Consider the following 15,833-nt stretch of genomic DNA (forward strand, 5'->3'; position numbering starts at 1 on the left):
CTGTCCTACCACCAATCTCAAGTCTGAGAATATCTCCATCGACTTTCCTCCCATCTTCTGTACCATGACCATTCCTTGCAGTAATGCCTCATACTTGGCCTCATTGTTTGTGGCCGAGAATCCGAGCCTCAGGGACTTCTCTATGACATGATCTTTAGGGGATACTAAGATTAGTCCCACTCCAGACCCTCTTTGGTTTGCTGCGCCATCAACATATACCCTCCAACATGGTGACCTCGGGACGGAGACTACCCTAACTGGCTTCTCATCAAAGATCCTCTCCTCGGCCGTTACTTCTATAGTTGGTTCAGCAAACTCTGCTGTTAAGTCTGCCAGAACCTGGTCCTTTATGGAGGTCCGAGGCATGTATTTAACGTCAAAGGCCCCCAGAATGGTGTTCCACTTCGTGATTCTTCCCGTATAATCAGCAGCCCGAAGTATGGACTTCAAGGGTAATTGGGTTAAAATGATCACCGTGTGAGCCTGGAAATAATGGGGCAGCTTTCGCGTAGTGTGGACCACGGTAAGTATGGCTTTCTCCAAGGGTAAGTACTTGACCTCGGCTTTGTGCAATGACTTGCTAACGTAGTAGATTGATTTTTGAATGCCACTGTCATCTCGTATTAGCACCAAGCTCATAAAGTGGTGCGCCACGGCAATGTATGCGTATAGGACCTCGTCCGCCTCCAGATTAAACATGATGGGTGGCCAGGCTAGGTACTCTTTGAGTTGCTAGAAGGCCATGGCACATTCTTCGGACCACTCGAATCCTTTCCACTTATTGGTCAGGAGATAGAAGGGTCTGCACCTTTCAGCCGACCTGGAAATGAATTGATTTAGAGCTGTAATCATTCCAGCGAGCTTCTGGATCTCCTTGGGGTTCCGCAGAAGATTTAGGTTTTGGATAGCCCTGATTTGGTCGTGGTCAACCTCGATCCCCCGGTGGGTAATGATGTAGCCTAAGAACTTGCTAGATCCTACGTCAAATGAGCACTTGGAATCATTTAGGCATAGCCTGTGCTTTCTCAAGATGTCGAATATATAGCCGAGGTCCCCCAGATGCTCGGACACCAGTTTGCTCTTCACCACCATATCGTCAACATAGATCTCGATGTTTTTGCCCAACAACGGCTTGAACATTCTCGTCATCATCCTCTGATAAGTAGATCTAGCGTTTTTGAGGCCAAATGGCATTACCTTGTAGTGGTAGTTCCCGATGGGTGTCATGAAGGCTATCTTCTCTTGATCCTCCAAGGCTAGTGGGATCTGATGATAGCCCTGAAAGGCATCTAAGAAGCTCATCCGAGGATGGCCTGCGGTCGTATCTACCAGCTGGTCTATTCGTGGCATTAGGAAGGGGTCCTTTGGGCATGCTTTATTTAGGTCCGTGAAGTCTACACAAACCCTCAATTTCCCACTTTTCTTCTTGATCACTACAGTGTTAGCCAACCACTTGGGGTAAAAAACTTCTTTGATAACCCTCGCATGCTTAAGCTTGTTGACCTCTTCCTTAATTGCATCGGCGTACTCTTTTGTCGGGCGCTGGGGTGGCTGCTTCTTGGGGATCATAGACGGGTTGACGTTAAGGTGGTGACAGATGAAGGATGGATCAATCCTTGGGGCATTGCAGGGATTTCATGCGAACACGTCAAGGTTCCTCTTGAGGAACTCAAGTAACTCCTCCTTCTCTCGGGGAGGCAGTTGGGCTCTGACTTGAAAGAACCTCTCCAGGTCATCGTCGACGACCACTTTTTCTAGGCCTTCACGTTTTGCTTCCTTGGCGGCCGTATCAGTTGGCGCCACCGAGGTCATTAATTGCTATAAGTTTTCGGCTGCGGCGGCTGAGGACTTTGTATCGTGCCGATGTGAGGTAGCTGCCACTATACATCGCCTTGCCGTGGACTGGCATCCCCGGATCTCGAGGACTCGGCCCCCTGATGGGAATTTCATCTTCTGGTGCAAGGAAGAGGCAATGCCCCCCAAGGTGTGGAGCCAAGGCCTTTCTACAATGGCAGTGTAGGGGGAGTACGTATCCACCACTATAAAGTCCACCTCCACTACTTCCAGGCCGGTCTGGATGGGCAGCCTGATCACGCCCTTCGGGATGACTAGCTTCCCATCAAAGGTCATCAAGGGAGAGCTATAGGGCATCAGGTTTTCCGGCTTTAACCCCAGCCCCTTATAAAGGTCGGGGTACATGACCTCAGCCGCGTTGCCACCATCCCCCATCACCCTTCTTACGACGTAGTCCCCAATTTTGAGGGTGATCACCAAAGCATCGTCGTGGGGTTGGGTGGTCCCGTCCTTGTCCTCCTCGGAAAAGCTTAAGGTCGGGTGAAAGCCTCTCCTGGCCCTCTTTGGCTCGGACTGGGACTCTCTAGCGAGCACCTGGGTCACAGACAGCACTCGTGAGGGGCGCATGCCTGTTCTTCCTGGTGTAGCCAGGATCACATTAATCATACCAGCGGGCTGCCTCATGGCAGTCCCCCTCCGTGGCTCCTGGTAGGTCTGGCCCTGATGGTCGCTGGAATGGTGCAGGAAGTGCTTCCGCTTCCCGTCCTGGACTAACTGGTCCATATAGTTCCAGAGGTTCCTGCAGTCCTCCGTAGCATGTCTGTGGTCCTGGTGGTATTGACAGTAACGGTCCTGATTGCGCCTCTCAGAATCCCCTGACATCTTATTTGGCCACTTGAAATACGGTTCATTCCTGATCTTTTCCAGCACCCTGTGTACTGGTTCTCGGAACATGGCGCCGACAGCCTGGGCGTTTGTCGCCCCAGATTGTCCCATAGAATCTCTCCTCAGATGGGCGTTGTTATATCGGTCTGACCTGGAATCCCTCATCTCCTGAGGGATAGCCTTCTCCTTCCCCTTGCCCTGTAGCAAGTCTTCCTCTACCCACTTGTATTTATCGATCCGATCCATTAACTGCCGCACGCTGGTGGCGGGCTTACCAGTTAAGGACTTCCTCAGGCCGTGCCCCATCGGCAGTCCATTCTTGAATGTATTGATGGCGACATCGTCGTACTTGCCATCTAGCTCGTTGTAAATCTTCTAATACTTGTCCGAGTAAGCCTTGAGAGTCTTCCTGTCACGCATGGTCAGGGATAGTAACGCGCTCATGGGCCGAGGAGGTCTGCTGTTTGTAACAAAATAGGAACCAAAGGCTTGGGTCAGCTATCTGTACGAGTCTATGGAATTCGTCTTCAAGCCGTTGAACCACCTCATTGCCACAGGTCCCAAGCTGGATGGGAAGACTTTGCACATCAGCGCCTCGTTCTTAGAGTGGACAGCCATCCTCTGGTTAAATTGGCTTAGGTGCTCCACGGGGTCCATTTTGCCATTGTAAACGGTGAAGGTTGGCTGCTGGAACTGCCGAGGGAGCACCGCCTCTTCTATGCGATGCGTAAAGGGTGATCTGGAGAGCTGGTCCAGTGCCCTACTCATGGTGTCACTTCCTAAGCCCCTAGGAGTTGGGCTATCACATTTACACCTCTGGTAGCGCTCATCCTCGTGGGAGAAAGTTTCACTTGGGGGTGTTCTCAACCTTTGCCTGTAGTCGTCATCATTTTCGTCGTCAGAGGGTAAGTTAGGGCTGGGCTCGGATTGCCTTCGCCTTGCATGGCGCAGCTTTCTCTTTAAATCATCTATCTCTCGCTGCATGGCCACCTTATGGTCCTGCCTCTGGGATGCATGACTCTTAACCTCTTGTGATCGCGTGGCCTGGCCATTATCGTGCCTCTAGGGCACGTGGCCACTCCTATAGGTGTGGCCTTCGCTTATTTGTGAGGTATGCATGCTTGCCTCTCGAAATCGTCCGTTCCCCTCGTTTTGGCCGTGCTCGGTGTCACCATAGTCATTCTGATGTTGGGATTTAGCCGGTTCATGCCGATGGGAACTCCCTTGGTGAGGGCCTGATCCTACCATGCCTGGCTGTTGTCCTTACTAATGCACAAGTTCTTCCTACAGACGGCGCCAATTGTAGCGACCAGGTTCGAGCCTTTCTGCATGTTGAGAGAGTGGACCCAAGCCCAGCTAGCCCTGCAATGAATTTATAGAGAGCGGGGTCAAGAACTAGGCCTTAGTAAGGGATGCAACGGCCATGCATGGTTACTCGTGGATTTAAATAGTACGAACGTAGATAAAAATGAACAATGATGCTCTTCGACCTTTCTCTTGGGAGCTTGCAGTTCTTATTACTTCTTTAGTGATTGGTTACAACTGCTTCTGGGAGAATACAGGTTGCTACCGTTTTCCTCTTCTTTTTCCCATCCCCCCTTCCAAGAGGGATTCCTTACATTATATACTCCTTTCTCAATTGATCCTAGCCCTACATTTGTTGAGCAACCAGGCCATTACTTGAGTGCTTATCCCATCAGCCACCTTCCCATTCTTCTTGTGGGTTGCAGCAACTAAGGCAGCACTGTTCTGGAATCCCTTCCTCATTAATACGGCTAGGACGTTAGTTATGGGCATTTAATATGGAGGTGACAGTTCGTCCTAGACTTGCTCCTCCACCATGCTTCCATTGCTGACGCGTGGTACTTGCTCTTTCCTCTTTGGATATTCAAGAAGAGCCCCCTTGATGGTGTGTTGCCTGTTCACTTTTATGGTCTCAGATGTCCGAGGACAGAGTTGTCCTCGGTCCAGTTTCTTGGACACTGGGCTTCTTACTTTCATCCTCGGACCCTACATACATCCTCGGCGTGGGCTTTTGGGCCCGGTTCGAAGTGGGCCGGGGCTGTCTGACTTTCTGGCCCCACAATGATAATTTTGATTAAATAAATGCATCTTACTTATTCTTGTTTGTTTCTAAATTTTTATGTATGGATATTATGTCAAAGGAAGTCCACTATAAATAAGCAAAACAAGGGACAACCATTTAAGTTCTTGGTTTCTCTTAGGTAAGTTTTATTTTTAAATTCTCAAATTTTGAACTATTTTGTATATTTTAGGTTTTGTTTATTCTATATATCTAGTTTGTAAGTTCCAATTAGCTCAACTAGTAAAATCTTTTATAGTTGAATAAAAGATCTGGGGTTCAATCCCTGCTTACACCAAAAACTGATTGGTGTCTTAGTTTGATGATAAATTAGTTATCATCAGGAGCGAATGTCATAGGTTAAAACTCTCTAAAAAAAAGAAGTTTGTAAGTATTATGATTTTTTTCAATTGACTACCACTTTGAAAAATTCGGTTCAAAATATGTCTTTCATGTGCTGTAGTGCAATTTGATTCCAAGTTACTTTTACCTATTGATTATTAAGACTTTATCAATGTTTATCTATTTTTATATTTCAAAATTCTGTTTATGCTTTGTATTAATTTCTTAATATGCAGAATTCCCCCATATTTCTTCAAAAGTCGATCTAACTAAATTCAATTTAAAATTCTTCCTATATCCTTTTAGATAATATATAATATCTACTTAAATTAGATTCATTAGTCCAATTTCCTATGTAAGTCTATCTTTACTTAACTTCTCTTTCATTTTTTTAAAGTTATAAAATTTGGATTATTTTTCATGTGCATAATATCAATATATGTGTTCTTAAATGCTACAACACAATATAATTAGAGGCATTACTCGAGTTGTAAAATTAAGGGTGTTAACCATTTGAATAAAATCAATACTAAAATAGATGATTTAAATATCAGAATAAGACTTAAAAATAAAATTTCTTTTAGGTGTATAAATACAATTGATTTTTTAATCTTAAGTTTGAAATTAATTATATTAGGATAACTTTATTTATGTAGGTATTAGAAAATATTTAACTGCTTGAGGTCAAATTACCATCTTCATTAATAATAAGGAATCATAAAAAAATAAAAAAAAAATTAGAAAAGTTTTTATATTTTAATTTGAGATATTATATGTAAGGGAAAATATACGAAATTATGCATTTTAATAATTTTATATGATAATAATAACTTATTTAGTTAGAAACGAGTTCTAAAATTATGTAATAATAACTCATTTAGTTGTAATTATTATTATTATTATTATTATTATTATTATTATTATTATTATAGGGATAAAGGCCCAAAGTCACGTATTGGGCCTTGGGCTTGGTTCGAGGATAGGGGCTAATTTGAGAAGGGACAAATAATCTTGGGTAACTCCAATTTTAAAGGTTTCACAAGCAGAGAATGAATGAAAGGTGGTTCAAGGAGTAACTCCTCCTCGGACATGACGTACACGACCTACTTCTTTACCCCGACAATCAAAATGATCTTCTGGGAAGCTCTAGCAGGAAGGATGGGTGTCATACACTTACGAAGAATGATGGGGACTTAGGAATACTTAAAGAAAGGCTGCTATCATCGCATTAAATGCATTGCAGCTACTTTTCTGGCCACATTTATGTGGAGGAGTCCCTTGAACAATGTTGCCTTGATCACCGTGACTCATAGAGGGCCAGAGAGGGCATCTGATGGAACAGATACTCAAGTGAAGGTTTAGATGATCAACAAGTGTAAGATCAAGATGGTTCGGAGGGGACTATATAATTTGAGAGACCACCCACAGGAAAAGGGGGGGGGGGATTAGAGAAAGAACACTGTAGCTACTAGAACTACAATTTTAACCAATTTCATTGATTTGTATAAACATTTGCCTTCTCGACAATATGTTCACCTAGTCTTTCGTACCTTGTTCTTGCATGATTGTTTTTTAAACCCGTCCTAGCCGTTGTTTTATTCACTTGAGCCAGGTTCTTTAATTCGCACTCTACAAATTTATTGTACTGGGCTCATTTACCCTTAATCCCTTACATGTTGGGCTTGGGCTGCAAATCATGCCCTTACAATTGGCGCCGTCTGTGGGGAGAACTTGAGCGATAGTGAGTACAGGGGTTAATGATGGTAGGCTCAGGTCCACACCAAGCAGAGTCCTTGGGATCCAAGCATGGCGATGTCTCCCATGCAAAGAGTATCAAGGGCATGTAGCTAGAAATTAATCGACTAAAGAGGGAATTGCGCAATGCATGACGAAGGTAGACTCCTTCTAACTCTGACGTGTCTTCTGATGACAAAAGGGACGTCAATTATAGGAGAAGATCCTGAACCCTGCCCAGTGAGTCTTTCTCCTACGAAGATGAGTGTTGTCATAAGCGGAAGGTCAGAAGCCCGTCTCACAAGGGTGTGGGAAACGACGCTGTGATCAGGGCCTTGGATTAGATCTCCAAATCACCCTTCATGTGCAAGATCAAGGGGACTAGACTTCCTCAACGATTCACTCAGCCTACCTTCACCTTGTACAATGGTAAAACAGATCCCATAGAACATATGAGCCACTTCAACCAGCGAATGGTTGTCCATTTCAAGGACAAAGCCTTTATGTGCAAGGTTTTTCCATCCAGTCTGGGACTTGTTGCCATGAGGTGGTTTGACAGCTTGAGGGTAGACTCCATAAGTTCCTTTAAGGAGCTCATTCAGGTGTTTTGTTCCCGCTTTGTCACCTACAGTAGACCTCCTTGACCCATAGCCTCCTTACTATCCTTGAGCATTCGAAATGGAGAGACCCTGAAAGCGTATTCAAATAGGTATTGGGAGATGTTCAATAAAATATATGGTGACTTTAACGATGTGGCCATCGGTACTTTCAAGCTTGGTAAGCTCGTCACTAGTGTGCGTCAGCTCATGGACCGGATTGATAAGGAGAAGGTTATCTCTCAGGAGAAGAGGGATTTCAGGTCGGATCGATACAACAGCAACCGGCCATGGAGGGACTTTATTGGGCAACCAGGGTCTGCCTACTCTTAAGTGGTCAATGCCGTGTTCTGAGAGCTAGTGCATCAAGTTTTGGAGAAGATTAGGAATGAGCCATCCTTTAAATGGCCAAGTAAAATGGTGGGAAATCCTGAAAGACTCAATCGCAACCTCTATTGCCAATACCACCAAGACCATGGACACACCATCGAAGATTGTAAAAGTCTGTGGGACCACCTAGACCAACACGTATGTGAAGGAAAGCTAAAGCAACTCTTGCACCAATCCAGCGGCTAAGGGGGCTAGGCAAACTTAGAATCCTAGAGAGATAACTCTTCAAGGCCCCCCTGGGAACGATAAATGTCATCTTCGTTGCTCTAGGGAAAATTGGGTCCTGCCTCTCTAAAGTAATGTTTGTGGCTCGACTACTCGTCGAGGACACTAATCGAGAGAGAAAGAAGGCTCAACTGGAGGTCCAACCAATTTTAGGCTTCTCGGACGAGGATAAAGTCAGAACCATTCAACCCCAGGATAATGCTTTGGTGGTTACCCTCAGGATTAGAGGATACGATGTGAAAAGGGTGATGGTAAATCAAGGCAATGGCATTGAGATAATGTACCCTGATCTGTATAAGGGGCTGAACTTGAGACCTGAGGACTTAACACCCTACAGCTCGCCCCTGGTGAGTTTTGATGGGAAAGTCGTTATCCCAAAAAGCCAAATTAGACTACCCGTGCAGACCGAGTTAGAAATAATGGAGGTAGATTTCATCGTGGTGGACGCTTATTCATCCTACACGGCCATTGTGGCAAGACCTTAGCTTCATACCCTCGGAGCCGTCTCCTCTACTCTTGTTGACACCCCATTTCGCAACCCGCATTTAACCTCACCTAGAGGGTAAAAGGGTAATTTTGCCTTGAAAATATGCATATTGATTCTGGCCATTAGATTCTTAGAATCATTTCACTAAAATGATCTTGATATTGTAACGATCAAATCAACTGATCATATGCCTTAATCGGACCACCAGATTGAAAGTTATCATCAAATCAAGTTTTAATGGCTAAGATGTACTATCACAAATTGAGTCCGACTATATGTGATTATGAACAATTGATTTCAATTGGTTATAAGTGTAATTAAATTGAGATCAATGATGTGTCATAATTTGATTGGTTAGGATTACATTTTATAGTGAAGTTGCATACACCTAATTAATTAGATAGTTAAACATTAATTATTCAATGAGTAATTTGTGCAATTATCTTTTAATTAGAGTAAATTTGGAATCAATTAAGTCTGAAATGGGAGTGATTGGAGCCATTTAATGTTAATTGGGAGCTAATTTGGGACCTATTAATGTTAATTGTGCTAAAACTATTTTCTAACAAATGGTATTTGCTCACCATTTCATTGATATCTCTCAGAATATTTTGAATCTATGAATGAGATTAATTTTCCCAATAACTAGACATCCGGGGCTTCAATTTGAGCATAAGAACGAGGTGATTCCGATTAGAATTGAGTCAGATATGATTTTTCAAAATTGGCTTTACAGGCTATTACAGCAGCTACGGGAAAACCGAATTTTGGCTTGCGCATCACTCCCATCAATCTCTTCATTTAATGCACCAAATTTTTCCCAAGGCTAAAATGAGGTCTAAGTTCATGATTTTTTGCCAACTCTCATTAAATAGCCTTCCATTCATATTTTCTCTACCACTACTATATAAATCCTCTTTCTCCTTCATTCCAAAACAGACAAAAACCCCCTCTCTTCCCCTCTCTTGAGTTTTAGTGAAATTGAGTAGTCTTGTCATATCTTGGTGTTTTTGAGACTCAAGATATTGAGTGAGACTTGGTCTTTCTTTCCTAACTTTTCTTTTCCTCCACCCTTAGGATCTCTACCAAGAGTCTCCTCTTCCACTATATGGATCTTGCATGAAGGTATAATTCCTTTCCTTAACTGTTTTTTGTGTTGCCATGATGAGAGTTTAAGATTAAAGCATGATAATAATCATTTAAATTCCTTTGAATATGTTTGAATGTTCTTAATTGTTCTTATATGTTCTTCACATATTCTTGGTTGTTCATCACATGTTCATGCATGACATTAGTTTTGATCTTAAATTCATATCAAAAAAATGAAAAATATGTTTGTTTAATAATTCTTTTAAATTTTTGAATTTAGAATATCACCATCCACACACATTCACTAGAATTTATTTTTCAATCAAAATAAAATGTTTAATAAATTAAATTAGGGTTTATCACATGCACACACTTCAAATTCAACATGCAAATTGATTGATAACATATTGGATGATGTAATATGAATGTTGACCACCATAATCTAGAAGACTGGTTTCACTGGGCAAGGCGGGTGCTTAACACCTTCTCACCTTGTAACATAGTCTTCGAGCTTAGATCAAAGGTTAGTAGATCAAATGCTTATCCATATAATTTTCGATTTTTATATTGTAAATAGGAAACAAAGCCATGTATTTTATCTTAGATTGTATCTAGGAACAAAACCATGTAATTTTCCTATGATCAATGTAAATTCAATTGGAAATTAATAAAATGAGGAATTTTTCAATTTTGGTTTTCTTATTTATCCCAATAATTAAATAAGTGACGACTCTATTGTAAAACTATTAATCTAAAGGGGAAAATATAACTAGTCAAACCTCCATTTTAAAGGGCAATCACATGACTCCACCCATTCACATGGGTTTGGCTCAACATCTTAAAAATGAGCCAGGGTCACGGTCTCTCACAACTCTGCACCAAAAGGTGAAATACCCATCTGGGGGTCAGGTTAAGGAGATCCTAGGAAATCAGTCAGTAGCCAGGCAATGCTTAGTGGCTGTCATCCGATACTAACCTGAAGCTGAACCCTCGGCCCATATCGAAGGAGGTTTATATCAATCAAAGGCTCCCACATTGCCTATCAATGGGCCAACCGAGAGGGATAAATGTGAGGATCTGGTAAAAGTGGCTATCGACGACGATCTGAAGAAATTCTTTTAGATTGGGGCTCAGTTACATCCCCCAAAAAAGGAAGAGCTAGTAGAGTTTCTTAGAAGAAATGTAGATGTCTTCGTATGGAGTGCTTATGAAGCCCCAGGGGTGGACCCAAATTTCATCTGTCATCATTTAAATGTTAATCCGTCCATCACTCCAAAGAGACAACCTCCTCAGCGCTCGACCAAAGAGCACTCTGATGCTGTCAAAGAAGAGGTGAAGAAACTAAAGTAGGTGGGGGCTATCAAGGAAGTTTTCTACCCCGAATGGTTGGCCAATACTATGGTAGTAAAGAAGAAGAGTGGAAAGTGGCGAGTGTGTGTAGATTTCACAGATCTGAATAGAGCTTGCCCAAAGGATCCTTTCCCTGTGCCTAAGATAGATCAGCTGGTGAATGCAACCGTAGGCCATCCTCGGATGAGCTTCCTAGACGCCTTTCAAGGTTACCACTAAATACCACAAGCCTTGAGCGATCAGGAGAAGATGGCTTTCGTCACGCCCACAGGAAATTACCACTACAAAGTAATCCAGTTCGGTTTGAAGAATACGGGTTCTACCTACCAGAGGACGATGACTAGGATGTTTGAGCCGCAGTTGGGCAAGCGCATTAAGGTCTATATAGACAACATGGTGGTAAAAAGTAAGGTAGCATCTAAGCACTTGGGTGATCTTGGAGATATATTTGAAGTTCTGAGGAAACACAGGTTGCGCCTTAACGCTTCCAAGTGCTCCTTTGGTGTGGGTTCAGGCAAATTTCTAGGCTACATGGTAACCCATAAGGGAATAAAAGTTAACTCTGACCAAATTAAAGCAATCAACAATCTATAACAACCTCTGAATCCTAAAGAGGTCCAAAAACTAACTGGAATGACCGCTGCCTTGAATCGGTTTATTTCTCAGTCAGCTAATATGTGCCGACCTTTCTTCCTACTCATAAACAAATGGAAGGGGTTCGAGTGGACCGAGGAATGTGCCTTGGCCTTCGAGCAGCTTAAGGATTATCTCTCTCGGCCACCTATCATGTCTAGCCCTGATGCTGATGAAGTTCTGTTCATTTATATCACTGTGGCTCCTCATGTCGTAAGCCTGGTCCTGACACGAGTTGACGACAGCATACAAAGGTCAGTTTATTATGTGAGTAGGTCATTACACGAGACCAAGATCTGCTATCTACCATTGGAAAAGGCTATTCTGGCGGTGGTACATGCCACACGGAAAGTCCCCCATTACTTTCAAGCACACATAGTCATTGTCCTAACCAAACTTCTGCTCAGAGCTCTGTTTCGGAGTGCTGACTACACAGGGAAGATTGCTAAATGGGCCACAATCTTGGGGTCTTTCGACATTAAATATATGCCTCGTACGTCCATCAAGGGACAAGTCCTCACAAATCTGGTAGTCGAATTCGCTGAATCCTTGTTAGAAGAAGAAACGAAAACACAATCCATGGTTGAAAAATCGGTTGGCCTGATCTCCCAACAGGGCACCCTACCTTAGGAAGTGTACGTTGACGGTACAACAAATTAGAAAAGTTCTGGAGTGGGGTTAGTATTGGTATCCCCTGAAAGGATCACCATCGAGAAATCGTTGAGATTGGGATTCTCGACCACTAATAACGAAGCTGAGTATGAGGCTCTACTAATAGGAATGGCCGTGGTTTAAATAATAGATGGAAAGGAAAAAAAGATATTCTCGAACTCCAGATTGATCGTCAGCCAAGTGAAAGTTGAGTTTGAAATGAGGGACGAAAGAATGCAAGGATACTTGAGTCAGGTTAGACACTTACTGTCTGGCTTCGAATCCTTCGACCTATTACCTATTCCTAGGAGTGGAAACACCCACACTCGCGACCTCCTCAGTGCAGGACCTACCTTGGGTGATTCTCGTAGAAGACCTCCTCAAACCCACAGGACTGAATGGGGAGCTGGTGCATGTTTATCAAATTAGGGTGGGGCTAAGCTGGATGAACCCCATAGTACTATTCTTAAAAAAGGACATTCTACTCGAGGAGAAGTTTGAAGCAGACAAGTTACGAAGAAAGGCTCATCGTTTTGGCTATCCCAGGACCAAAAGTTATAAAAACACTCATTTTCTGGGCCATACCTACTGTGCATACACCCCGAGGCAACAGAATTACTTCTTGAGGAATTACATGAAAGGATTTGCGGGAGCCACATTGGATGTAAATCCTTGGCGCACAGAGCCATCACTCAAGACTATTGGTGGCCAAATATGCAAAGAGAAGAACAAGAATATGTAAAAAAGTGCGATCAGTGCCAACGGTACGCACCAAACATACACCAACTGGGCGGGGTCCTTAACCCTCTGTCCAGCCCTTGGCCATTTGCTCAATGGGGCTTAGACATTGTGAGCCCTTTCCTTAAGGCAGCAGGAAACAAAAGATACCTATTGATCGGCACAGACTACTTCACCAAATGGGTAGAAGCTGAACCTCAAGCGAACATCAGAGATGTGGATGCCAAGAAGTTTGTCTAGAAAAACATTATCACCTGATTCGAGGTTCTTCACACACTCATCCTGGACAACGGCTTTTAGTTTGACAGTAAATCTTTCAGGAGATACTGTTGTGAGTTAGGAATCACGAATAGGTACTTTACCCTAGCTTGTCCTTAAGGGAATGGGCAAACCGAAGCTGTCAACAAGGTCATAGTGAATGGACTCAAGAAGAGATTGGACGACGCGAAGGGAAAATAGGTCGAAGAGTTGCCGCACGTCCTTAGGACTTACCGAACCATGCCTCCTAAATCCACCAAAGAAACCCCCATTTTCGATGACTTATGAAGCCGAGGTTGTTATCCATCTAAAGACTAGTTTCCCAACGTTAAGGACTAGCTCCTTCAATCCGACCATTAACAGCGAACTGCTGGAAAGGAGCTTAAACTTGATTGAAGAAAGAAGAGAAAATGTAATGGTTCAATTGGCATACTACTAACAAAAACTCAAGCAAGGTTATGATGCCAACGTAAAGCTAAGACCATTGGCACCTGGTGATCTGGTGTTGAGAAAGGTCCTAGGTACTACAAAGAACCCGGCATGGGGGAAACTAGGGCCTAATTGGGAAGGACTATATCACATCACCTCGGTGGCTGGTGTAGGAGAATATTTTCTGGAAGATTTAGATGGACATGTCATACCACACCCGTGAAATGTAAACAATTTGAAAAGGTACTACTATTAATAAAAGTCTCTTTTGTCAGTATGTTCATTTATCCATGGCATTATACTTCTCGTCATTCAACTTTTATAAGTGTTTAAACTGAAACCCAATCATGCCTGAAGTCCTCGGACCAGATGATGCGGGGAGGTTAACGTTAAATGACAACTTTTATAAGTGTTTAAACTGAAACCCAATCATGCCTGAAGTCCTTAGACCAGATGATGTGGGGAGGTTAACGCTTAATGACAACTGTTATAAGTGTTTAAACTGAAACCCAATCATGCCCGAAGTCCTCGGACCAGATGATGCGGGGAGGTTAACGCTAAATGACAACTTTTATAAATGTTTAAATTGAAACCCAATCATGCCTAAAGTTCTCAGACCAAATGATGTGGGGAGGTTAATGCTAAATGACAACTTTTATAATTGTTTAAACTGAAACCCAATCATGCCTAAAGTTCTCAAACCAGATGATGTGGTGAGATTAACCCTAAATGACAATTTTTATAAGTGTTTAAATTGAAACGCAATCATGCCTAAAGTCCTTGGACCAGATGATGTGAAGAAGTTAACATTTTTTACAAGTATTTGAATTAACGATCTTTTGCACAGGGACGTCCTTTGTAAGGGATGAAATTAACATTCTGTGATATCCTTTTATCTTTCATCAAGTGTCAAAGCTGATTCTAAGTTATGAAATAAAGTTTTTGATCGTATAGACCGATTCATAGTATAGATATGTATTAAAACATTTCTTGCCTTCTACTGGTACTTAACCAAATTATTTAAAGAATTAGCGATTCACAGCAATAGTTACAAACTCCAAAGCATACTAAATGAAAATATCAGGGATAAAAGGAGGGGAAAGCGTCTTCATTAAACAAAAAGGGAAATACATTGTGTTTGATGGCAAACCGCCATTACAAAAATATACATAAAAGCAGAAACACATGCACCCTACATCTACGCTTCGGCTGGGGAAAGGTCTTCCTTGGGATCAGCAGCCTGGGAGTGGACACCATCAGTTTGGGACTTAGCTGCCATGTCCTTGTCCTGGGAAACCATCTTCTTGATCGTAAGGAAGTCCTCAGAGGGCTTGTCCTTCACTGAAGGCTGAGCCTCCTTACTCACCTCAGCCCCTTCAGGAATAGGAGCTTGGGTGGGAAGGAGTTGCTTAAGAGGAGGGTCTACATTTGGGATCTCTCTATGTCCTTTGGGAAAAAGATGTTCTCGGCCCTCCTAAGTTTGGAGTCTGCAGGAACTCCAGCCCGGTCCATTATAACCCCCTAAGACTCGATGCAGTAATCCCTGCAGACTATAGCCACCTCTTCTGCCAGCCGTTTCTCCGTGTCTGCCGTCCCACGCTTATAAGCTGCCACCATGATGGCCTCAACAGCTTCCCTGGCCACCCGAGCTGCATTTTTAACTTTCTGCAGCTCGGCCTTAAGATCCAGAACATATTGTTTTTCTATGGCCAGGTTTATCTCGGTTATATACAATTGTTGGCATTGGTCCTCGGCTTACCTCTCCGCAGTTTTCAAACCCGCCAAGGCACCATTCCGAGCTTTGACTGCCTCTTTTAGCTGCTCGGACAACTCCGCTTGCTCTTACCTTAAAGCTCCTAGTTGCTTTCCAACCTCCAGCTTGGAATGGGCCTCAGCCTTAGCCTCATCCTAGGCGTTCTTGACCCACTCCTTAATGATATATACTTGCTAGGTAATCTGCATAAAAATAGCAAAGGGCTTATGAAGAGTACACATATATATGAATTAATCTGCGGCTTAACATTCAACAAAAAGGATACTGGCTGACTTACCATTGCATGATCCTTCTTCAGTGACATAAAGAGGTCGGGCTGCCTGGTGCGCCTGAGGCCCTCCATGTCTCTGGGAAGGAGGAGTGGCTGTTCTAAGG

General features: G+C 43.1%; 1 protein-coding gene across 1 annotated transcript; it reads right to left on the reverse strand.

Moving 5' to 3' along the window:
- Positions 1 to 1,818: 1,818 nt before the first annotated feature.
- LOC112002045 (uncharacterized) lies at positions 1,819 to 2,985 on the reverse strand. Its single transcript, XM_065777914.1, has one exon. The coding sequence runs from the start codon at positions 2,983 to 2,985 to the stop codon at positions 1,819 to 1,821; it is 1,167 nt and encodes a 388-aa protein (XP_065633986.1).
- Between the last annotated feature and the right edge of the window lie 12,848 nt (positions 2,986 to 15,833).

Source organism: Quercus suber, unplaced genomic scaffold, assembly GCF_002906115.3.
Source record: "Quercus suber isolate HL8 unplaced genomic scaffold, Cork oak 2.0 scaffold_168, whole genome shotgun sequence".
In the NCBI taxonomy this organism is placed as follows: domain Eukaryota; kingdom Viridiplantae; phylum Streptophyta; class Magnoliopsida; order Fagales; family Fagaceae; genus Quercus; species Quercus suber.

Excerpts from the sequence above, each read along its gene's own strand:
- LOC112002045 (XM_065777914.1), bottom strand. The coding sequence starts at position 2,985 with ATGGGGCACGGCCTGAGGAAGTCCTTAACTGGTAAGCCCGCCACCAGC.